The following is a 25183-nucleotide window of genomic DNA, read 5'->3' on the forward strand; positions in this document are numbered from 1 at the left end:
ATCCCTATACCATATAGCCACCAAAAAAAAAAAAAAAGCGTATTTCATTTAGTGGAAATGTCATTCACTTAGTCAACAGATCTATTGAGTGCCTACTGTGTCCTCAGCAGAAAACAAACAGAAAATAATCCAGCCTTCATGTGGATGAGGGAGGGGTGCTGGGTTACAGGCAGTAAATAAATAGGTAATTATGTCATATATTAGAAGGTCATGGTACAGTGAAGAAACATCAAGCTGAGAATGGGAATAGGAAATGCTAAAGGAGGTAGGTAGTGGAGGGGATTAGGCATTTTAAAAGAAGGTGGCCTTTGAGCAAATCGTAGAGGGTGAACAGGCAAGTCACGTGGATATTCAGGGATGGAGCCTTCTAGGCAGAGGGATCTGCATACGTAAAGGCGCTGAGGCAGGAGTGTACCTGGAGTAATTAAAGGACAGCCAGGGACTGGTGTGGCTTCAGTGGGGTGAACAAGGGGTGAGCTGTTGGAGGGCTTTGAGCAGAGGAATGACTAAATCTGATCTATGTTTTTAAGGATCACTCTGGCACTGTGCTGAATTTGACTGTAGTGGGGCCCAGGGTGGACTCAGGGGAGCCAGTCAGGGAGGAGGCCATAGCAGTAACAGATGGTGATGGTAGTGGAGGTAATCAGAAGTGGCCGTATTCTTTAAGATCAGGCTGTCTGGACTGACTGATAGGTTAGATGTGGGATGTGAGAGGAAGAGAGTCAAGATGACTTCCAGGTTTTTGGCCTGAGCAGCTGGATGAGTTGATTCATGTGGGGTAAGACTGCCAGTGAAATAGGAATGGGCGGCCAGGAAGGGCAGGAGCTCAGTTTTGGACTTGCTGAATTTGAGGTGCCTATTAGGTGTCCAAACGGAGCTGTCACCTAGGTAGGTGGATGTCTAATCTGGACTTGTGGTAATGTGTGTTTCCAGAGAGAGATCAGTGGGACCTCTTTTTCTTCAAATGGAATTACTCTCTAAGAGAAATGTAGTATTCTATTTCACTTGTTACTTATGTATTCAAATGAAGCCTTTCAGACAAGCAGTAGTCAGAAATAATAACAGTTGAAACTCAAAGGACATGCTTCCTGCCAGGCATGGTTCTAAGCTCTTAGTACAGATGACCCTTGAACAACACACATGTTAGAGGTGCCGACCCCCTGCATAGTCGAAAATCCGCATATAACTTTGGACTCTCCAGAAACTTAACTCCTAATAGCCTACTGCTGACTGGAAAACTAAACATTTGATGAACGTATATTTTGTATGTTATATATATTATATACTCTATTAAGTTAGAGAAAAAATGTTAAGAAAATCATAAGAGAAAATACACTTACAGTCCTTTACTGTATATTTATTGAAAAAATTTACATGTGGACTGATGCAGTTCAAACGTGTGTTACTCAGGGGTCAACTGTGTATATTTTAACTCATTTAATCCTCACAGCAGATCTTTGCGGGGTAGATAAAGTTACCATCTCCATATTTACAGATGAAGAAACTGAGGAACAGAGAGATTAGAGAACTTGCCAGGGGCTTCGCAGCTAGTAGGTGGCAAAGCTGGAATTTGAAAACATGCAGCTTTAACTCCAAAGTCTATGCTCCAGTGCTATGTAGTGCTGTGCTGCCTTCGCAGGACTTTGCAGCTGGATGTTCTTTTGTTTTCATGAAAGCAAGACACGGTAGCCTTTTCAGGGTTTCAGAGTTGACTAAAATGGAGTTCTAAAGTGTTGCTAAAGCAAATATAATGTTTGTTTATAATTTTAATTGCCTTTATTTAATAAAATATCAACACTTCCATATGCAAAGTTCATATTAGTATTTATAATATACATTTTTGCTGTAAGTTTTATGTTTTGATAGCTTAATGTTCATGTTTTAGGTCAATAGAATTTTAAAAGTTGCCAAACCCAACTTTGTGGTTATGAAGTTATTGGCAGGAGGACACAAAAAGGAATCTAAGGTAAGTACATTGTGGGGAAAATAAATGGTCTTAAGTTATTGTAGAATTGCACTTTTTTCCCCCAATTAGATACATAAATATTACTATAGGAAAAAAAAAATCACTGAACAAAAATTGTCCAAGAGAAGTTGAACAGCAAAAAGTAAATTAAGTAGAACTTGCCATTTTTCCTTGAGACTTATATTTTCTTTTTTAAAAAGCTATTTTTATTCTTTTTTTCCTCTTTTTTTGTGGCTGGCTGGTATAGGGAACCAAACCCTTGACCTTGGTGTTACAAGGCTGCGCTCTAACCAATTGAGCTAACCGGCCAGCCCGAGATTTTCTTGACTTAAAATTTCTAAAATCTGTTCTTCTGTCTGTCTTTCCCCTCCCTTTTTGCTGTGTAAAATGCTGAATAGCTTGGGGTAAAAGAAAAAGTGTAAAAACAAATTTATGGGAGAAGTATGAGGTATTTAAAAAAGTCATCTGCCTTTGAGAAAGTGAAAGGTTCAATATTAAAGACTTTTCAATGGCTTAGCAGGTCTGAGAGTCATAAGCTTTCCTCGGTAATGTTACTTCATCAGTGTACATCGTCGTTTCAGTGCACAAGTTCTCCATTGTGGAAGAAGCCAAGCGTCGAGGCATTGTGGGTGGCATTGGCCTGTGCAGCTGTTTGCTCACATTGTGCCTCCGTGCTTTTGTCTGCCTTCTCTGCTGCCCTGCATACTAATCTGATGACTCTCATTTCATTGAGCAGTACTGGCAGTGACTCTGGAACTTCGAATTGCTGACTCTTGGTCTAGTGGAACTCCTTTCCTATAATATAAAGTCCATTTTCCTTTGGTAGCTGTTCTCTGAGGATAGAAAACAGCTGGTCAGCATGTTTCCTGATGACCTTCATAAACCCAGAAACATGTTAATAATTTTTTCCCTCCAGGTTAGTTCCTGATTTAACTTTTTTTGTCATTAATCCAACGTTTTAATCTCTTTTGTGCTGCCTTGTTTCTAAAAATACAGGAAACTGAAAGAAAAAGTCTTATGTTGTTTACTGTCTGAATATTTGGAGGTATATTAATTGACTTTCTGGTTTTCTTATAGGTTCCTCCTGAATTTGATTTCTCTGCTCACAAATATTTTCCTGTTGTGAAACTTGTTTGAGAGAGACTGAAAAGATGAACATAAAGGGGTAGAATCTACTTTAGATTTCACTCTTAGAGGATACATCAGTCTTACCACGTAACGTGAAGTGAAATGCATTTCTTGGATAATGAACCGTCATAAGGAATACTTTAGTTTGACAGCCTTATATGACATGAATGAAAACTGCTGTTTTAAAGTGGTTTATTATGTTCCATGGATGAAACCGGTCTTATTGAATGCATTGATGAACGTTGTATGGTTTTATTACAGATTTAATCATAAATCATTTTTTATGAATGCGTGAAAATAGTGTTTGTAAAGGCTAATAAATTTCTTGACAAAAAATGCACCACTGGAGATGAAAAACAATAGCACTTTGATGCAAGTTAAGAACTGAAGGGGTTTGCTCTTTAACATTTGAGCAGTTCAAAACAAATGATCTTAATTAAGTTTCAAATCAAGGGATTTATTAAACACTTGTATGAGATTTTGGCAAAATACATTTAAAAGGGATTATTTTGGGACCTCTGAGATACAAAGGGAGACTAAATTACATGGGGATTGTGATTTTATGTCATGAAATCATAACTTATGTATCTGTAAGAATACAGATATTTACGAAAAGATCCTTTAACTGTTACTTTTGGTACTTCTTAAAGGCTACACATTGCTGGTGACGTTATTCAAAAAGTAGGAAGGAAGAACGTATAATTTGTTAATTTTTTTTTTTTTTTTAGTTTTAAAATATTTATTTATTTATTAGGCCTAGGTTTTTCTTTTCTTTTTTTTTGGAGGCTGGCTGGCAAGGAAATCTGAACCCTTGACCCTGGGGTTATCGACACTGCACTCTAGCCATCTGAGCTAACTGGCCAGCCCAGGTCTAGGTCTAGATGTGGCATGTTCCTTTTTGTTTATTTCATTTTCAGTTTAACCCATGAAACATTTTCAAATGGGGATAGGTCTATTCAATATCCTCTGGCTTTGAAAAATTGACCGAATTCACCTGCACCTACAAGTGCCCAGTCCCAGAGGCCCCACCTTTCCTTTGCTGGTCATTCCTCTTCCTGTTTCCACTCGGGTGTTTGTCATGGCAGCTGTCCCGGCCTCTGTGGGCCTTTCCTTTTGTTCTCTGTAGGGGGCAAGACTATTAGCAGAATGAGCTACACTGTGGCTTAAGTTGGCTTTTATGGTTTGGCCTAAGACTAGAACTGTTTTGTATTGGGTCTATGGTAAAAAGGGTTCTGAGCTTCAAATATCTTAACACTTTTGATTTTGACACTTTTCTTGAAGAGGGTGCTCTGGCAGTCTTTAATCACTATGTCTGATTGGCTCAGCTAGTAACTCTCTCAGATGAGAGTTACTGAGTAATGGTTCTGCTTATCAAAGACCACCTAAGTTATTTCTTAGGAGTCTTCCTAAGAGCAGAGAGTTTCTCTTAACCCATTATCACCAAAAAAGCAAAAGATTTATTAGCGTATGTTATTGACAGAATCATGTGTTCTCCTTTGAGTAGCCTTAAGTTGGTGTGTGTGTTTTTTTTTTTTTTACCAGCAGATTTCTACAGAAATATAGAAAGTTGTCTTTATAGAACTTAAAAAAAAAAATCTGCCCATTCAAGGTACTAAAAAAAGTAGGGGAAATAAGACAGCCTCTCCCCTCATAGAGTTTATAACCTTATGACGAATGCAGAAGAGAAAACAGGTATTTAAAATGCAATGAGGAATGGGGCCGGCCTGTGGCTCACTCGGGAGAGTGCGGTGCTGATAACACCAAGGCCACGGGTTCGGATCCCATATAGGGATGGCCGGTTTGCTCACTGGGTGAGCGTGGTGCTGACAACACCAAGTCAAGGGTTAAGATCCCCTTACCGGTTATCTTTAAAAAAAAAAAAAAAAAAAAAGCAATGAGGAAAATGCAGTGTGCTGGTGTAGAACCACCACACATGAAACTTCATGGAGAGATTCACGTTAGCTGATAAAGGTTTCCTAGACAGGGAGAGAGGATGCGCCCAGGCCTGGAAGTGAGAGATGGCAGCTTGGCTAAGCGGAGAGATGAGGTTGAAACAGGAGGAGAGGCCAGTCCTCCAGAACGTGGGAGGCCAGGTTAAGGAATCTGGACTTTATTCTGACGGTAGTGGAAGCCACTGAAGGCTTTTATGCAGGGAAATAGTGGGGTCAAATCAGATCTGCTTGCCTGAGAATGTGGTTCAAAAGGGGCAAGACTGGAAGCAGGGAAACCAGTTACATGGGAGAAAATGGTGGTCTTAACAAAGGTGGTGGTGGAGGAGGTGGAGGAAAGTGGATGGAGTTAAAAGTTTTCAGAGGTACAGTCAACAAGGGTAAGTAAGGGGGGTCAGAGTTCGTGTGGGAATCCAGGGTAGTGATTCAAAGGTTTCGGGCTTTGGCATCTGCATGGATAGGGCACTCTTGGCTTATATAGGCAATACAAGAGACAAGGCTTAGGGATGAGGATTGCTTTAGACCTTGAGATGCCTTTGGGACATCCTGATGGAGATGACAGGTAGTTAGGTCTGGAGCTGAAAGGTGCTATCTGGGGTGGAGATGAACTGAGGACTAACTGGCTGTAGAGATGTAAATTAAAGCCCTGTCTGAGGGTTGGAGTTGGTCAAGGACATGTAGAGTAAGGGCCTGAGCTTGGTCTGAAGGAACAAACTTGGAATGGCCAACTTGTGCAGGGGGGCAAGGGGCTAGGAGGCTGCTGAGGGGTGACAAGCTGCAGGGAAGAGTGCCTCAGAACCACGCCAGGCCGTCGCTTGGCAGATTTCTGTTTTATTTGCCCAAAACTCTGGCTTTTCTGGCTGAAACAGTATATTACCTTAAATACTGGTCAAAGAGCACCCTGTTTGGAATAGTTTAGGAGAAGCAGTTGCTTTCCTTGTTCCTCTCTAGCTATGTGTCTGGGCACTGGAAAAAGCCTGCCAAGGAGACTTTCCAGGAAATATAAAGCAGAATATGGAGCCACATAGCTAAAAGGCCAGTAAGAGAAGGACCAAAGTGGGCCCATTGGATTTGGCAAGTAGAGGTTGCTGGCACCCAGTGGGAGAGCTCTTTCTTGAAGGGGCAGAGCAGAACCTAGAAAGTCAGGAGAGTTGTAGAGGGTGGGCTGGAGAGATGGAGGCAGTGACTCAGCTGGGCTGGAAGAGTTGACTTCCCCGCGTTCATACTTGCCCCCCTCTGTTCTTGGAAGAGCTGGTGTGATCTTAAAGATAGTAAAATGCAAGCCTGAGCACTTGGGACTCTCCTTACCATGCACTGTTCTCTGGTGATGACCTCGTGGGTCTTTAGCAGATCAGGCCCGTCTGCCTATCCTACGTTATCTGCACCCTCTCCCTTTGGCTTCTCAAGCTGCAGCCGCATTGCACGTTGCAGGGAGTTGCTCCCCGCTGACTTGGGGCCTCCACTCCTGGTGGAGCCAGTTTCTCCTCATCCTTCAAATTTCAGCTGAAATGTCCCGTCCCCAGAGAAGGCTCCAAAAGTACTAAGCACAGTTGTAATTTAAATAGTTGTTTTTATCATCCCAACTGTAGTATAAACTTGAGAAAAGGGATTTCATCTTTCTAGGACCTGACACAGCATGGGGTCAACTCATAACACCTGCTCACTCAGTTAAAGGCATGTGGATTTTTAAAGATATAAAAAGACATGCTGATGGCAAGGAGTCCTCCTAGGGGAAAACTGAGCAGAGAAGGGAAAGCCAGGTCCCTAGTAGGAGAGACTTCATGGTGCAGACACAGGGTGGCTGGGGGTGCACAGAGACTTAGAGGTGGCAAATTGAAGTCTGCTGAAAATTGGTTTATTTGTCTGATATTTGCAATAGCAACCTAAACACAAGTTGGTATACCAAATACCTCCAAACCTAAGAAAAATATGGAACCAGAACTGGTTGCTTTTGCAATAAGGGACCATGAAATAAAACTTGGGATTACGTAACATTTTCATTATCCTACATCTCCAAGAGGTGTTTTAAAAATTTGCTTTTGAAGAGATGAAGTGACATTTCTGAAATATGAAACCAGACCACCTATGTGCTCATTTACGCTATATAAGATTTTTTTCTGTAGTCCTGTGCTGATGTTGCCTTCCATTTAAAAAGAATGTATCAACTTCTGGAGAATCATGTGAAGTTATTATGCAACAGCTCTGAGTTTCTAAACTACTGCAGAGATAAAGACACAGTACCTGCAACTTCTGTTTAAAATTCAAACATTAAGCCGAGCTTAATACAAGTGTGATGCTTTGTTTTGATCACAGACATGTTACCTGTTGACTTCTAGAATAATTTCTGAGTGAGCCCTTCTTAAAAAACCAGAGCAAGGAGATTGTTACAGCAAGATTGTTCTTTACAGGAAAAAATAGGCAGTTATAGATGGTTAAGCTCACAGAACTGCTTTTTTAAGTGACTACACAGATGTTAAGGGTTGACAGTGCAGCAGCTTTTTTGAAGAGTAAGTTTAAAACACTTAAGTGAATGAATGTTTTACTTCTAGATTACTGTGATCTCACTACAAGCTTTCTGAGAGACAAATTGGTAAAACAGAACTTTTCCATGAAGACTGGCTTACCTCTTAAGGCTAAGTGGGTTTGTGTCCTAATTCCCATATTTAGCACACATTTTTATTTCCTATGCTTCCTTCAGTTGTTGATTACTGTTCATTTTTAAAAGGGATTTATCCACCTAAATCTAAGATGGTTCTAACAGGCAAAACTTCAGTTGTGTGGAAAACTGGGTGATCTAGGACCACATCACTGATCAACTGTGTGTACCAAGCACCCATCACAGTATCAGTATTTGTGGGACTGTAAAGTAGTTCAAGCAAGGTATGGCCTGTACCCCTCAATTCTAGTTTAAAGGTATAATATTACTCTACTAAGGAGTAAGGATTAAAGAAAACATTTTGTCTCAAATGGTTAAGGCCTTGGTGTATTAAAAAAGTTCATTATGGGCCGAGCCTGTGGCGCACTCGGTAGAGTGCTGCGCTGGGAGCGCGGCGACACTCCCGCCGCGGGTTCGGATCCTATATAGGAATGACCGGTGCACTCACTGGCTGAGTGCCGGTCACGAAAAAACGACAAAAAAAAAAAAAAAAAAAAGTTCATTATGTGAAGTTCATATATAAAGATGAGAATATTTCAAGTCATTTAACTTTACTAGAAATGTGTTTAATGGGTGTGCCAGCAAGGACAGAGGCCTTTTAGGGTTTTTTGTTTTGTTTTGTTTTGTTTTTATGTGCACAGGAACATACCTACTTAATCCTTCAGTGTATATATTACCAGAATTTTACGAACCGGTTTTTAAGGGGCAGTTCAGTACACCTTAAGAAAGTGTTACCCTCCAAACTGAGTAGTACACAAATATACACATATTTAAACACACAATTACGATAAGCCATTTCCCCAACTTTGCAACTATTGAATACTTTCAATAATCTAATAACTTTGTGAAAAAAATTTAATATAACCCAGTTAACGGAACCTTTTTTAAATTTATTTTTTCTAAAATTCATTTCAAAAACAAGTGTTAGAAGTCAGTGTCCCATAAATTATCATTTATAATTAAGTCTTAAGTAAAATACATAGTGAGAGTAGACCAGTCCCCATGGGCCCTCAGTGACCCTGGATTCACAATTCACTCCCAGCATTCGAGTTTCTACTGTGATCAGATAAACAGTTGTTACAAATTAAAACATGCCAGTTACCAATCTAGTTATTTAATAACAGCATACTGAATTAACAGCTAATGGTTTATTTCTCAAATTCCATCACACAGAAGTACATTATGTGCAGTGAGTAGATTACTCGTAAAATCTAATCTACATACTTAAGGAATCTTCAGATAGTACAGTCCTATTTGCAGGAAAGAAGATGAAATGAATAATCCCAGCACTCCTGTCTACACACCATTTGAGAGTGTAGAGGAAGATGTAAATTAAATGGTTTACACCAAGAATTTAATTTTAATAAGGAATAGCTGCTGATTTAATTTTGGATAAAACCAAAAGACCAAGGCCAGGGGTTTGATATCTATTTGGAACTTGTTACACAGGCATTTTCCTTTTGTAGACACAGCCATTGGTGTCTCGACCAGTTGTGCCCAGGATCACAAGGGAAGCCAGTAGTGCATGCATGGCTGCCTGGAGGAAGAGTGCAGCGTGTGCACGGAGCACATGGCCTGCGGGCCCCGTGCAGCGTCGTGGTTACGTTTTATTTATACTGAATCCCATTTCATTCCACAGAAGGTTTATAGCAAACCACCAGCCTTCATCTAAGACTTAAAAGCTGATTCTTTAGGGATCCTATAGGTGCTGAAGGGAAAACAGCTAAAAACAGTGAAAACAGTTTTAAAAGCTGAACACAGTATTTCATTTCTCAGCAACTGTGCACACTAAAGAGGGACTTTAGTCCCTTAATTGAGAAAACAGGAGAATTCATATCAACCCAAGACTGGAACACAAAGGGAGCTTCGAAAAGGACTTAGGTAAAATCTTATAAAACTACTTTCCTACCCTTTTCCAGCTGCCTTTTCTGCATGGAAAAGTCTAGTCTTAGTGACTAGGAGAAGGATGTCGTACATGAAGAACATTCAAGTGGGAAACGCAAACAGCCGGCACCCTGCTGTGACCAGCGCTCTGTTCACCAGCGGGAAGCTACTGGCTTCTCTGGGCCCCGTTTTCCTCTTTGAAAACCACGGGTTATGCCATGTGATCTCTGAGGCCCTTGCATCTCAAATACTGAGTCCTCCCCCTTATCCTTTAGTAAGTCGTTATTACCCTTTGGTAAGTCAGCAGTGACTTTGCCAGTCATTTGCAAGTGGTAAAATCCTATTTACCATAAATGGTGAGAACCAACTCGTCAAAACTAAAGCCATTGTTGTTCTGAATTATGATTAAATAATCACTTTCAAAATTAACATTCTTTTGATTGTTAAGTCACTTTTGTGAGTCATTTACCATAAGCTGTGTAAACTATGACAAAAAGAACTGAATTTCTCTTGTCTTTCTAAACATTCCCAGTTTGTAACACTGTATATGTCCTTCAGTATCAATTAACGTTTTTCTCTTCTGGTAATAAAGTAGGCACAGATGTGTCCACGACAAACCCGTCCTCACAATGCTGTGCCTCACCAGGCTCCACCGCACGTGTGCTGGTGTCAGCTCCATTTTGGCCTCTATTTTGTCAAAAGTCTAATCCACTCATTCCTTTTCTTGGTAATATGTAGTTACTCGAGAAGATTTTGCTTTGCCCACACATATGAAACAGAGTAAATACAGATCACAGATGTTCAAATTACAAGTCACTTAATAATGTTTTGAACATTAAGAATGACAACGGCTATTATACAAGCAGTCTTTTTAAAATTCTCCCACAAAACAGCTCTGTATTTAGACTTGTTTGTGTTAAGTCACCACACTAGGCTGCCGACTGTCAGACTCAGAAGTGGGGCACAGGAGCACGCACCTGTCACTCAGTGGGCACTCGGCACACAGTCTGCGGACAAGAGCTCTTGATGCGCAGCCAGCCGCCTTCCCCTCGGAAGATGGCCCTTCCTCCGGGCTGCTTATTTTTACGCAGTTATATTCCAGAATAAAGGCGCCCTGTCATCATACTTGTAGAATTTGGATTCTGTTTTTGGTGTTAATCTTCTCATGAAACACCCATCAGCCAAAAAATTTCGACAGATCTTGATATTATAGACATTTCAAAAATTCTCAAAAAGCTGTCAAAAATTCCCATTTTTCCTACATAACATACATACTAAAACACCACAATCATCATCTTTAAATGTACATTTTACTTAGTACATTTCATAGTTTTGAGTATTCAGTCCCTCACGGATATTTTGCAGTGATCTCTGTTCAGTCCTGATGTGAAGTACTTGATTCCGGTTTGATTCAATGTGTATGATTCTGCTTTTCACCCTGATCAAGTAAATTTATGTCTCTTTTCTGATCTTCAGCATTAAAAACTAAAAAGGAAAAAAAGAAAAAAAGTAATATTCTAGTATTGAACATTTTGAGAAGCCAGCCCAGGCCGGTCCCACTTTACATAAGTTTTTGGAAGCTGTGTCATAAAGGGGACTACATTTCTCATAGCATTCTGAATCAAGGACAAGATAGCAAAATAGACCATGTGTATAGCCAACAGTGTGCCATGAAACAAACCTAAACACCTAAAAACTATGTTTAAAACTGAAATAATGCCCCATGTCCTGTAAAATGGACAATATAAAATAAAACGTACTCATAAAATTTTACATATTATGACATGCTTGTGCTGTGGCCTCCCCTGCTAGTGCACTTCTAATGGCACGTGCTGCCTCCTCAGCAGTCTGCAGCCTCACACCACTGTGCTGCTCCAAAGCTCTGCCTTCACATAGCTGAAGTCTACGCAGCTTCCACCATCTGGTCTTACTCTACCTTTGACACAGAAAGGACATAAAAAGATACGTCCCAAATAAAACCTAAGGCCAGTATCTTGACTTAGAACTACGGCACATTAAGCAGATAATGACTGAATTAAAATTACTAACTTATTAAATTAATAGTGTCTTTTAAAGTTCTCTAATAAAGTTGGAGCTCATGTCTTTTTCTTCTAATTTCCCTGGAGCGAGCAGAACTATTTCAATGACATAATCATAAAACAATGTTGAAGTGGACGTTAATGACATTTCTTCAACTTATACCTCTCTCTTAACCCTTGACTTGGTGTTGTCAGCACCACGCTCAGCCAGTGAGCGAACCGGCCATCCGTATATGGGATCCGAACCCGAGGCCTTGGTGTTCTGAGCACCGCACTCTCCTGAGTGAGCCACGGGCCGGCCCCTTATACCTCTCTCTTAAAGAGCTGGCAGAACACTCCTTTACCTTGCCTGCCTCCTCACTTGGCTTAATCCTGCACGAGGTCAAATCCTTAGAAGGACACCTGGGTGTAGGGATGGAAGATCACGAGGCTTCACTGAAAAACCAAACATTTACTAGAACACTGAGCTTATTCAAAAGGTTGGAACAAACGTGAGACTGAGTAGATCGTGAAACGTGCTCTCCAAGAATGGAAGTGCACAAACGAGTGGAGCAGTGACACGCAAAGAACAGAAAGCTGGAGAGACCTCGTATTTGCTTAAAATTCCGACTTCTAGTGTATTAACCTTTTGCCTTTAAAAAAAACTACCTGAAGAGTCCAGGAACATAATTTAAAAATCAAGTTAGGACTTCCATTTCTAGAAACTTCAAACAACTCTATCCATTGAAACAACTGACATCCTGGATAAAAGTGAAAGATATTTTTAATGCACTGTTGAATCAGACAAACCCAAACTGAGAGACCTTCTACCAAACAGATGGGCCACTGTACTTCAAAAAAGCTCAACAGCATGAATGATAAAGACAGAAGTGGCTCCGGATTGAAGAACATTGAAATATGACGTAAATGCAGGGAATGATCCTGGATCAGAAAAAGGATGCTAGTTGGACATTCATTGACTTTGAACAATGTCTATAAATTAGGTAATGGTATTGTATTAATATTAATTTCTTTATTTTGGTAGTTTTCATTATATAAATGTTAACATTTGGAGAAACAGGGTGAAGGGTATATGGAAGTTTAGATTTTTAAAAAAACAGTAAAATTATTTCAAAATGAAAAGTTAAATTTTTTAAAAAAACATTAAGACATTAAGAATAATGCATTATCCACATAGTAGTAAAAGGAGGTGCCTGTTAGGCCAAAAATGAAGTGCAGTTAACAACTCCTGGAGATAACATGTAGCATCAAAGCAAGCTTCTGCCTGGAGACTTTCTGCTGAAGCCTTAAGAAACTGGGCTTCTCCCATCACAGCTTCAAAACATGCAGGAAACAAAGACTACAGACTGCAACTCCACTCAAGGTGGGGAGTCAAGCAGGGGAACTTCACATAACACTGAAACCCCAAAGGCTCAACTGCCCAGTTTAAAGGTAATGGTAAATAAATCTGCAATGAAAATGGGACAGGAAAAAAGCCTGGCCTGGCGGGTTTCTTAACCACATGAGGACCAGCCACAAGATGACTGTGTAGGTTTATAACCCAAAATCACATTTCCTGTGTGATCCAGAGACCTAAAGAGAATTTAAAGAGGCTGTGAGTCTGTAGTGCTCTCATTTCACCTTGCAGAGGCAAACCACTCTCTCTCAGTGGAACACAACTGCATGTCAGTCTTCAAACACCTCCCATAATAAAGTTCCCAGAAAACTAGTAGCTCACAGTTAAAAAGCACAAAACACACAAGGAAACAAAGTAACATGAGTGAGAAACTGCAGAAAAATCACCAAAATTAAAAGCTCATGAATTAAAGAGCAGAAAAGGCATAGCTGGAGGAAACATTCGAGAGCTGGAAGATACTTATGAGGAAATATTCTGAATAAAGCCCAAAGAGGAAGAAATGGAAAACATGAAATAAGAAGGTAAGAACAGGAATAAGAAGATCTAACACTTCTGATCTGAGTTCAAGAAGTAATCAAAAAGGGAAGGAAGCATTATTCAGAGATGTTGGCTGAGATTTTTCAGAGGGAATAGCCTTACCAGATATTAAAAAAGCTATTATACTTAGAACAGTATGGGACAGTGTAAGTCCACAAAGAAATGGAAGAGAACACGAAAGTCCAAAAACAGACCCAAGAACACTTGGAAATTTAGTATTTGACAAAGGCAGCACCCAAATCACTGGTGACTTGAGATGGCATTGGGCCAACTGGATAGCCCTTTGGAAAAAGATCAAGTCGGACCTGTACCTCACACCATACAATGGAATAAACTTCAAATGAATCAGATCTGAATGTAAAATATCAAAGCAGAGGATTCTGGAAAGGTGGTGGCAACAGGTGGCATAGTTTAACATCTCCCAGAATCCCCACATAAAGCAACTGAATTAAAAACGCAAAAGTATGGACAACATTTACAATAAAACTAGATGACAAGGAATCCTGCAGGCCCCAAAACTTAAGCAGTTAAAGGCAAACCATGGACAGCCACCATGTCTTAGCAGTAGGGGAAAAAACCAAAAACAAAAACAGGGAAGCAACGGAGCATCTGATAAACCTGCGAACAGAAGCCCAAACAGCCAGCTGATTACACCAGAGAGCATGTGGATGTATTCATCTGTTCTTGTGCTGCTGTAAGAATACCGAGACCAGGTAACTTAGAAAGAAGAGAGGTTTATTTGGTTCACTATTTTAGGGCATCTGCATCTGGTGCAGGCCTCAGGCTGATTCCACTAAATGCAGAAGAGCAGCCAGCCAACATGGGCAAGGAGCTCACATGGCTAGAGAGGACGCGTGTGAGAGAAGGGAGGTGCCAGGCTCTTTTTAACAACCCCCTCTTGTGGGAACTAATCCATTCCCTGAGAGCTCGCTCACTCGGCAGGGAAGGCTCCCACTAGGCTCCACGTCCCACAGTGCCACACTGGGGATCAGACTTCACCATGAACCTTGAGGGGATAAACATCCAAACTGCATCAGTGGGCCAGTGGGAGAACTGTTGCTGGACATGGAGGGCTTCTGCTCCCATAGCAGGTGACCACAAAGGATCCATGGCAAGGCCTAAGGGACTGGCAGAGGCCGAGCCCCACGGACTCCTGAAACTGATCTGCCATGGCTCCTTCCTGGAGCTCCTTCCCAAACATAGTCCCACAGAGAGAAAAAGTGCTGAACGTGGAGTGAACACTACGGGACCGGGACGAGAGAAACAGAAACTGAAAGTTCAGATCAAAGTGGGGGAAGTCCCACAGGCCAACGATGGGACAATCTGAACTTCAAAATGGGTAATAACAGAGAATGACAGAATGGGATAAAAAACAGGCCCAACTTTGTGTTGTCTATAAGAAATATAAAGACATGCCGGAGAAGGGGATGGATAAATGTTGATTAAAGGATACAGAGTTTCAGTTGGATAGAATGAATAAGTTTGAGATCTATTATGCAAATGGTGACTACAATTACGAACAATATATGGTACTCCTGGAAATAACGAAGGGAGTAGATTTTTCGGTGTTCTCACCACAGAAGATAAGTGAGGTAATACATGTGCTAACTAGCACGATGTAACCATTCCACAAATAAAAAAGATAAATGCAATTACATGAAACCCATCAAATACATTTAAATCCATAAGTTTATAACTATAAAAAAAAAATAGTCACCTCAGAGGATGATGGAGAAACAATTCATTAGTCACAAAAACTGGTCAATAAAGAGAAAGAATCAAGCATTTATACTGCTTATTCTATATGAACAATACCACTGAAATGTCTATTTATAAAAACAGCAAATGAAATAGAAATGAATAGATCTAGGCACTGAGTATCAACATCTGCTTACATCACAGAAAGAGATGCCAGGGATCATGTGCCTCCTGATGACAAAGCACACACCTCCTGTCATCCTGCCATGGCTGGAGACCAAACCCGGGTCTGACCAGGCCTCAGGATCCACCTGCTGACTTGCAGGAGAGAGAGAACAGCACAGCCTGCTGAACTGCACCATGAATATGCCATCAGCCGTGTTCAGACTGTGGGAAGCACAGGTCACACGGCCTGGGCTCTTTAACAGCCTGGAAAGGAAAGACAGGAGTGGAGGGGGAACCTGTGGGTTAAGATTAGACAAACAGAATTTAAGAAAATGGGCAAGACTCATTGTGGTGTCCAGGGATGCCCACGTGGGTGATAAACCTCGTAAGGAAATGCAAGGAGATGCTTACCACGACAAAGGTGCGGCTTGTGGTTACTACTGTGGGAGGGAAGATGCTGGGACTGGGACAGGGGACATGGAAGGGGCCTCCGGAGGGGCTGACTGTCTTCTATTTTTTGGCTGGGGAGACAGTTACAAGGTGTTCACATTCAAAAACTGATCTGTTTCTTGTGGTTTTCTCAATCTTGTGTTTTACTTTATAGTAGAGACAAGAAAAGCTGGAGAGCTCACTGGATGAAAATGTGCTGGACAAAAGCACGGTGAATTCCTCCCAACCCGAGAGGGGAAGCCTCTCCAGCTATAACTCAGGATCCAGAAGTGATACAAAAAAAAAGAAACAGTCTTGAACCTTTTACGTGGCAAAACGCCCCACATGCAAAACCAAGACAAATTGGGAGAAAGTGTCTGTAACTTACATCACAGAAAAAGGGCGATCTCCGCAACATGCAGAGCGTGCTTAAAAGTGGACAGAGAAGATACCAAGCATCTGATAGAAAAATGAACATTTAAAAAGGGCCCCATGCATCTACAGTGATACTAAAACAAGTGTGCTGAGGGGAGGGAGCGTCAGGTGACGAATGTGACAAAAAGAGTGTAAAAAGTCACCATTTAGGCAAGGTACATCATCAGATGGTAAAGTCACCCCATTTCAAAGCACCCCTTGTAGATGATGTACTAAGTACAAAGGGAAAAGGGAGCTTGTGACGAGACAGCCAGTGGGCGCCACCCTAACCAGCCACCAGCAGGACGGCCTGCCGTCGCCTGCCTCAGACAGGAGACACAACTGCGACTTCGCAAATGTTCAGCCCGACCCCAACGCAAGGAACACACAGACCCAGAATGTCATACGTTCTACACAGACGCTGGCCTAGACTGCAAAACTCAATAATGATACACAAAGTGCAGCTATTAAGAGCTGCTTAAAAGCTCCCTGCACGGGGCCGGCCCCATCGCGCACTCGGGAGAGTGCAGCGCTTGGGAGCGCAGCGGCACTCCTGCCGCGGGTTCGGATCCTATATAGGGATGGCCAGTGCACTCACTGGCTGAGCGCAGTGCGGATGATACCAAACCAAGGGTTGCGATCCCCTTACCAGTCACAAAAAAAAAAAAAAGCTCCCTGCACGTATTAGGGCTTTTTCATCTGTAATGTAGACTGACCAAGTGGTGACCTGGCCATTATGTTGGGAAATCCCTAAATGTCCCCGAAACCAAATCCTCCAGCCTATCCATGAGGGTCTGAGGCCCACTGAATATGCAGACTTTCTGGAAGGTTGTCTTCAGCTCCTCCTCACCTCCCTGCACTGCCTCCCCTTTAAAGCCTTCTGAAGAAATGACAGTCTCCTAGAAATAATCAGTTACAGTATTATGTGGGAGTCATTGGATAGTCAAAGTGAGGGACCAGAAAGGGCAGATGAAAGGTGACCCCACTCCTGTTACCATTTGCATTTCTGTCCTGCCCCGCAAGGGCTGCCTGCTTGTCTGTTTCGGATTCCGCCTCGTTTTCATCTATGTTGTAGTCACCGCCTCCCAGTTTTGGCTGGTTTCTGCCTGTAAAATCAGCACATGAAACATAAGCTACACCACTTCTCTCTTATTGCCCCAGAGCACCAAGCCCAGGGCTGGGGGTTACCCCAATCACCGTTGAGCAATCAGGTCCTCTTGCCACCTCTCAGGAAATGGCAGGGACTCACCTGCTTGCCTGCAGTACAGATACCACGTGGGGGTTCTCTGCTTATACAGCTCACCTCTGAATTGACATAAACTAGGCCCCCAAATGAAAGGCTATACTCTAGACTGGAAATGGGGAAATGAACTAAACTAAACCAAAACCCAGTTTTTTAAAGAGACACATCAAGGTTAAAGAAAGGTACCACTGTTTTAGCAAACAACAGATTTCTGGTTAATGACAGCATCTCCCTAGAAGGGCTCATGGCTCTGAGAGAGGAAACAGTTGCTGCTGTGACCCAAAGGACACAACTGTCTATGCCACATGCAGGATTCTCCCCGGAGAGAACAGCACCAAGAACAGTAGATCAGGAGGACAGCATGCATTCAAGAGACCCATCCATTCAAATTTAACTTAAGCTTTTCACATTTATAGACAGGCAGGTAAACAAAATCTTTTTTTAAAGAAAGCAGGCCTGGCGAGTTGGCTCTGGTTCCATCTCTCTGCACTCACTGCCTGAGGTGGGGACAAGGCACAGGCCCGCATGCCCTGCAGGTCTCTTCTCCAAATGAGGCCATCACCACCGCACCTGGGACCAGGTGCAACATGCAGGCCCTGTGGGGCTGTAGACCACCCTTAGCTGGGACACTTGGTGACTCTCACATTAGAAGCATCTTCTTGCTGGGCAGGCAAGGAGGCAAGGGGCCAGGCAGGAACACTTGGGGAAGCTAACAAAACGCAATTCTTTAATTGGAACTTGTGAGGACACAGGTGTCTTCAGAAAGAGAAACTGAAGTACAAATTAGATTTAAATGAAATCAGGGTAACTTCTGCAAATAACAGTCCCCCTTATCTGTGGTTTCACTTTCTGTGGTTTCGGTTACCCATGGTCTAAAAAGGTTAAGTGGTAAATTCCAGAAATAAACAATTCATAAGTTAAATTGCACACCGTTCTGAGTAGCGTGATATGACCTTGAGCCATCCCACTCCATCTTGCCCGGGTTGTGAATCCTCCCTTTGTCCAGGGTCTCCACGCTGTGGACGCCCACCTGCCCATCAGTCACTTAGTGGCCCTCTCAGTTATCAGACCCACTGTCACTGGATCGCAGCACTTGTGTTCAAGTCACCTCTATTTTACTTAATAGTGGCCCCAAAGCGCAAGAGCAGCAATGCTGGTATATCGTTATAAGTGTTCTATTTTATTACTAGTTATTGTTGTGAATCTCTTCCTGTGCCTAATTTATAAATTAAACTATCATGGGTATGTACATTTGGGAAAAAACTGCATATATAGGGTTTGGTACCATCCATGTTTCAGGCATCCATGGGGGTCATGGCTGTATCCCCCACAGCTAAGGGGGGATGGCTGTAAGCACACTCCCCTTCTTCTGTCACTTGGTCTGTCCCAGAGCACAGGTGTCATGTCTTCATAGTGGTTCCTGGCTCAGGTGGGATGAACATTCTTCACATCTTTAAGGTACCAAAATACATCTCAGAATATTCTATTGATCTCAGTTTCACAAACTTTTATTTCTTTAAAAAGAAGAAAGTCAACTGAATCAGGAAGGTGGGATGCACGTGTCACTTCAGCTCAGTGCTCGAATGCGCACCGACCCCCACCCGCCCATGACCTCCTGCCTCCCCTCCCCCCCCCGTGCACCAGGCACGGGCCACTGTGCTGCGCCAGGCACTGCGGGACAAGTGAAGACGGTCTGTGGCCGGCCTGCCAGGGGCCAGGTGCTCCAAGCACAGCGCCGGGCCAGCTCTGAAAGCTCGAGTGCTACAGTGCGCTGCTCCTTCCTGCTTCCCGCTTGAGGACAGGGACAGACATCCTTCTGCCCAGCGTCTGGAAGGAGACTGGAGGGCAGAAAGCCTGGTAAAAGGACCACGCACAGCCTATGCCCCTCACCCACCTTCCTTGGCCACATCCTGCTCCTCCTGCCCATCAGGGACAAGACGCTGGTTCCGCTCAGCACCCTCAGTCTGCTGATTCTCCTGGCTCTCCAACGGCGCGGCTGGCACCTGTGGGGTCTGGCCAAGTTCTCGGGCTCCCCCGAGGCCTGTGGCACCCACAGGTTTGTCGCCCGCAGCCTGCCCTCGTCCTGGCTCCTGCGGCAGCCCCAGGCTGTCCTTCCGAGGCTCTTCCTCGCTGCCAACCTGGATCTCGTTGGTTTCCTCTGCACACAGAACACAGCGAGCTGTGACCTCACCAGCATTTACATGAATTAAAACAAAAAAGCAAACACGACCTCATGCCACTCAATTCCCAGAGCCCTCCCAAGGAGTCTGGGTAGGGTGGGCTGCATCAGGGGAGCAGTTGGGTGACTTGGGACCCCAGCAGCAGACTGCAGGCCTCTCTGCATGGGCAGCTCATCTTCAAAGCCACAAGGAAGGGAAACGTAGTTTAGGAAAAAACAATCTGGACTAAATTATCTCTCGACTACTTACAGGTGGAGGAGGGTGTGCTGCTGAACTATGGGACTGTCGTTATCTATTGGAGACAAGCACTCGGGAGCCACTCAGGGACACAGCAGTCCCCATAGCTCCCAAGGACAGCTGCCCAGGCTCAGCCCCCTCCTCTCAATCCCACAGTCCCATCAACGTTCTGAATAAAGGTACAGCCTGGACCTTTCTTTACACAGCTGCCACAGCCCAGGGCACTCAGTTTACAAGGACGAGACACGAGGAAGACAGAAGAGGGCCTGCAGCCTGGCATAGGTGCCCAGACCCTCGCCCGCTGCCTGCCAACCCCATCCCCGAGCTCGCTGGAAGCAGTGCTCTGCCCTCTGAGTGTTTACACGGAGCAAATGAGCTGCTGGGCTCTGGGGAGGGCACAAAGAGTAACTGCAGACTCTGCTCACCTTTCTCATCTCCTCTCTTCAAGTCCAAAGCCACCTTGAAACTGGGGGCTGGTGTCTGGACCTCGCTGGTGCCAGGCACATTTCTGTTCTTCTGTGGCACATCTGCCTGTGGTAGGCCTGCTTCCTGAAGCCTGGGCTGAGGCTCACTGAGGCCTTGGAGCTGAAACAAGAGCAGAGGACAGCCAGGGTAGGGCTCATGACCAGAGCCCTCCAGAACCCCGTGCAATGCCATGCACCACCACATCCTTCCAACAAGTGACAACACCAAACCCCAGAAGTGTCACAATCTACCCTGGTTGCACCCTATTGTGTGGCATGTGTCAGAAGATGTGGGATTGAATCAAGACCTCCCATACAGCATTTTCAGTGTTGATAAGCAGAAGATCAAAAAGGAAAAGACACAAATGACACAATAAGCCACCTAGTCTGAACAGACATCTAAGAACACCCCACCCAACAAGAGTGAAATGCACATACTCAAGCACGCATGGAATATTTTCCAGGACAGACATATGTCAGGCCACAAAGCAAGCCTCAATAAATTTAAGTGACTAAAATTATACCAAGTATGTTGTCCAACCACAAGGAATGAATTTATAAATTAATAATAGAATGAAATTTAAGAAATTCACAAATGTGTGGGAATTAAACAGCACACTCCTAAATAACCAATGCGTCAAACAGGAAATCTCAAGGCAAATTAGAAAATACTTAAGAGACAAATGAAAACAAAAACACAACATACCAACACTTACGGGAGGCAGGTGAAGCAGAGCTTAGAGGAAAATTTATACCTTTAAACCTCTAGATTAAGAAATAAGACTTCTGGTTTCCAGTTCTTCATGTAAGGAGCTAAGAAGTCACCACTTGTTCCTAACAAGTAAAAAGCTGAACATACTCAAAAAATCAACTCCTCCTGAATCCATAAGAGAGGCAGGACACAAAGCAAACCACTGCCTCTAAGACTGGAGACAGCCAAATACAGGGAGTCAACAGTTCACCACAGGAGACTTGAGAGCAGAAACCACCATGGAAACCACTGACCCAGGGACAAGGTAGGAAAACCTGAACTGTAATTTATGAATTGCTGGAGGCTTGGTGTGGACACGCCTGAGGGGTAAAAATTCCAAGGGGACCCAGTCATAAATGGTCCTCCACACTTTTTTGTGAATTTCAGCTCTAAGAACTCGACCAGGTTCTCCCAATAAATATTGGAGAAAAATCCTCTAGTGCTTCTGGCACTGGGAGAGGAAAAGGAACCATTTTGAATTAGGCCAGAACACTCTGTTCTCTTCAATAAGATCTGCTCTCAGGACAAACTATTTTTAACCAAAACCCAAGCTACAGGATTATTATCAGAGACCCCTCTCTAAAGGAAATGGACAGATCCAGCAGGCAGAAAATCAGTAAGGACACAGCTGAATTCAGCATTGGATACAATCGACATCTACAGAGCACGTTCAACAACACATTCTTCTCAAGCACACAAGGGACATTCACCAAGATAGACCACATTCTGAGCCACAGAACACACCTTAAGAAATCTAAAAAAACAGAAACCATACAATGTCTGCTCTCAAACCACAATGGAATTAAACTATAAATCAATAACAAAAAGATGTGATAAATACTCAAAAAATGTGGAGATTAAACAACAAACTTCTAAATAATACATGAGTCAAAGTAAAAATCTCAAGAGAAATTAAACATTTTGGCCTAAATGAAAATGAAAACACAGCTTATCACTATTGTGGAATCCAGTGAAAGCAGTCTTAGAAAGAAATTTACACCACTGAATGCACATATTAGAACAGAAGATCAAAAACCAATAATCTAAGTTTCTACCTTAGGAAACTAGGGAAAAAAACCCCCAAAAACTAGCAAATTAAATCCAAAGTAAGTAGAAGAAAAGAAATAATAAGAATTAGACTGGAAATCAATGAAATTGAAAAAAGAAATCAACAGAGAAATATCCATAACACTAAAACGCTTTGAAAAGATAGATAAAACTGATAAGCCTCTAGCCAGTCTAACTAAAAAGATAAATATAAAAGAGAGGACACAAATTATTAATATTAGAAATGAAAGGAATCTATGCAAATTCCATGGACAGTAAAAGGATAATAAAGTAATACTATGGACACCTCTATACCTGCAAATTTGATAACCTAGATGAAATGGATCAATTCCTTGAAAGACAAAATTTGCCAAAACTCTCACAAGAAGAAATAGACAATCTCAATAGGCATAAATTTATTAAAGAAATTGAATAATTATTAATAACCTTCCAAAATAGCACCAGGCCCAGATGAGTTCACTGGTGAATTCTACCAAACATTTAAAAGAAATTGTACCAATTCTCTACAATCCTTTTTAGAGCATAAATGCATAGGGAATACTTTCTAACTCATTAGATGAGGTCACCAAAACCAGACAAAGACATTACAAGAAAAGAAAATTACTGGCCAATATCTTTCACAAACACAGATGTGAAAATTCTCAACAAGATATTAGCAAACATGCAAGGTCTGTTCAACATTTGAAAAATCAATTAATGTACTTCATCACATCAACAGGCTGAAAAAGAAAAATGACATGATCATATCAATAAATGCAGAAAAAGTATTTGACGAAATCCAAACCCACTCATGATAAAAACTGTCAGTAAACTAGGAATAGAAAGGAATTTACTCAACTTGATAAAGAATAGCTACCAAAAAGCAAACGAACAAACAAAACCCTGCAGCTAATATCTTATTCAATGATGAGAAATGTGAAGCTTTGCACTAAGATCAGGAACAAGACAAAGATGTCCCCTCTTACCACTCCTTTTCAGTATTGTACTAGAAGTCCTAGCTAATGCAATAAGCCAAAAAAAAAAAAAGGGGGTGGGAGGGGAATGTATAGAAATAAGCTTTAGTTGCAGATGACTTTATTTGGCCAATTAAAAACAGACACTTCACCGAAGAAGATATACAAACAGTAAATAAGCATATGAAAAGATGTTCCACATGTTATCGAGAAAATGCAAATTAAAATAACAATGAGATAACACTACACAACTATACATCATACTGTGTATGATACTGTGATGATGGACACGTCATACATTTATCCAAACACATAGAATGTACAACACCAAGAGTGAACCCTAATGTAAATTATGGACTTTGGGTGATTATAATGTATCAGTGTAGGTTCTTCAATTGCAACAAATGTACCACTGTCGTGGGGGATGTTAATCATGGGGGAGGCTGTGCATAGGGGAGAGGAATATGTGGAAAATCTCTGTACCTTCCTCTCAATTTTGCTGTGAACCTAAAACAACTCTAGGAAAAAATTCTTTTAAAAAGAAAGAATAAAAATCTCAAATGAACAACCTAATTTCCACTTTATAATACTGGAAAAAGAAGAGCAGACTAAACCTGAAGCAAGGAAGGAAATAATAAAGATTAGAGCAGAAATTAATAAAATAGAGAATAGAAAAATAATATGGAAAATCAACAAAACCAAAAGTTAGTTCTTTGAAAACATGCACTAAACTAACAAAACTTAAGGGAGATTAATCAAGAAAAAAGAGAGAAAGCTCAAATTACTAAAATCAAAAATGAAAGATGACATCATTACTGAACTTACACAAATAAAGTATCATAAGGGAATAGGAGCAAGTGGCAGCCAACACATGTGATAACTTAGATGAAATGGACAAGTTCCTAGAAACACAAACTACCAAAACTAACTCAAAAAGAAACTGAAAAATCTGAGTGGACCTATAACAACTAAGGAGATTGAATTAGTAATAGTAATTTTAAAACATCCCACCCAAGGCCCACCTGGTTTGTTACCAGATAGCCACCAAAAAACCAAGCAAACAAACAAACAAAAAACTTCTCACAAAGGAAAGTCCAGGCCCAGATGGCTTCACTAGTGAATTGTACCACATTTAAAGAATCCCAAATCTTCACAAACCCTTCCAAAAAACAGAACAGGAGGGAATACTTCCCAACTCATTCTATGAACCCAGCATTACCCTGATACCAAAACCAGAAAAAGATATTACAAGAAAAGAAAACTATGGACCAATATCTCTTATGAATATAGACATCAAAATCCTAAACAAAATAACAGCAAATCAAATCCAGCAAAATATAAAGGATCTAAACCAAGAATGCAAAGTTATTTTCACATCCAAAAATCAATTAATGCAATATACCATGTCAATATCATACAGGACAAAAAAACACAGGATCATCTCAATATATGCAGAAAAAGAATCTGACAAAATCTAACACTCTTCTTGATAAAAACATTCAGCAAATTAAGAACAGAAGGGAACTTCCTCAACTTGATAAAGGGCATCTATGAAAAACCCACAGTTAGCATCAAACTTAATAATGACTTTACCCCAATGATCAGGAACAAAAGGATGTCTACTCTCACCACTTCTATCTAACATTGTAATGTGGGTTCCAGCCAGGGCAATTAGGCAATAAAAAATAAATAAAAGGCATCCAGATTGGAAAGGAAAAAATACTACTACCTCTATTTGTAAATGACATAATGTTGTAAATAGAAAATCCTAAAAACCACCAAAAACCAAAACAAAACAAAAAAGCCTACTATAACTAATAAGCAAGGTTACAAAGATACAAGATCAATATAAAAAAATGAATTGTAGGGCCGCCCGTGGCTCACTCGGGAGAGTGTGGTGCTGATAACACCAAGGCCACAGGTTCGGATCCCATATAGGGATGGCCGGTTGGCTCACTGGCTGAGCATGGTGCTGACAACACCAAGTTGAGGGTTGAGATCCCCTTACCGGTCATCTTAAAAAAAA

At 41.8% G+C, this 25183-nt stretch overlaps 2 protein-coding genes across 5 annotated transcripts in view; one reads left to right on the forward strand and one right to left on the reverse strand.

The window, feature by feature from the left end:
• Window positions 1-3633, forward strand: part of NAA35 (N-alpha-acetyltransferase 35, NatC auxiliary subunit) — a 98824-nt gene extending 95191 nt beyond the window's left edge. For 3 of the 4 annotated variants that reach the window (XM_063080664.1, XM_063080662.1, XM_063080663.1), the window contains exons 22-23: window positions 1886-1966; window positions 3044-3632. In XM_063080664.1, the coding sequence (XP_062936734.1) occupies window positions 1886-1966; window positions 3044-3103 (141 nt within the window). In that variant the 3' untranslated portion in view covers window positions 3104-3632. Of the gene's footprint in view, window positions 1-1885; window positions 1967-3043 lie in introns of all 4 variants that reach the window. The other variant, XM_063080665.1, reaches the window with a different exon arrangement.
• A 4935-nt stretch (window positions 3634-8568) lies between these two features.
• GOLM1 (golgi membrane protein 1) overlaps window positions 8569-25183 on the reverse strand; it is a 59691-nt gene continuing 43076 nt past the window's right edge. Inside the window, exons 7-10 of the mRNA XM_063081237.1 lie at window positions 20347-20506; window positions 19399-19662; window positions 17257-17367; window positions 8569-11068 (exon numbers count right to left, since the gene is read on the reverse strand). Coding sequence (XP_062937307.1) covers window positions 10995-11068; window positions 17257-17367; window positions 19399-19662; window positions 20347-20506 — 609 coding nt within the window. The 3' untranslated portion in view covers window positions 8569-10994. The remainder of the gene's footprint in view (window positions 11069-17256; window positions 17368-19398; window positions 19663-20346; window positions 20507-25183) is intronic.

This window comes from Cynocephalus volans, chromosome 16 (assembly GCF_027409185.1).
Source record: "Cynocephalus volans isolate mCynVol1 chromosome 16, mCynVol1.pri, whole genome shotgun sequence".
Classification (NCBI taxonomy): Eukaryota; Metazoa; Chordata; class Mammalia; order Dermoptera; family Cynocephalidae; genus Cynocephalus; species Cynocephalus volans.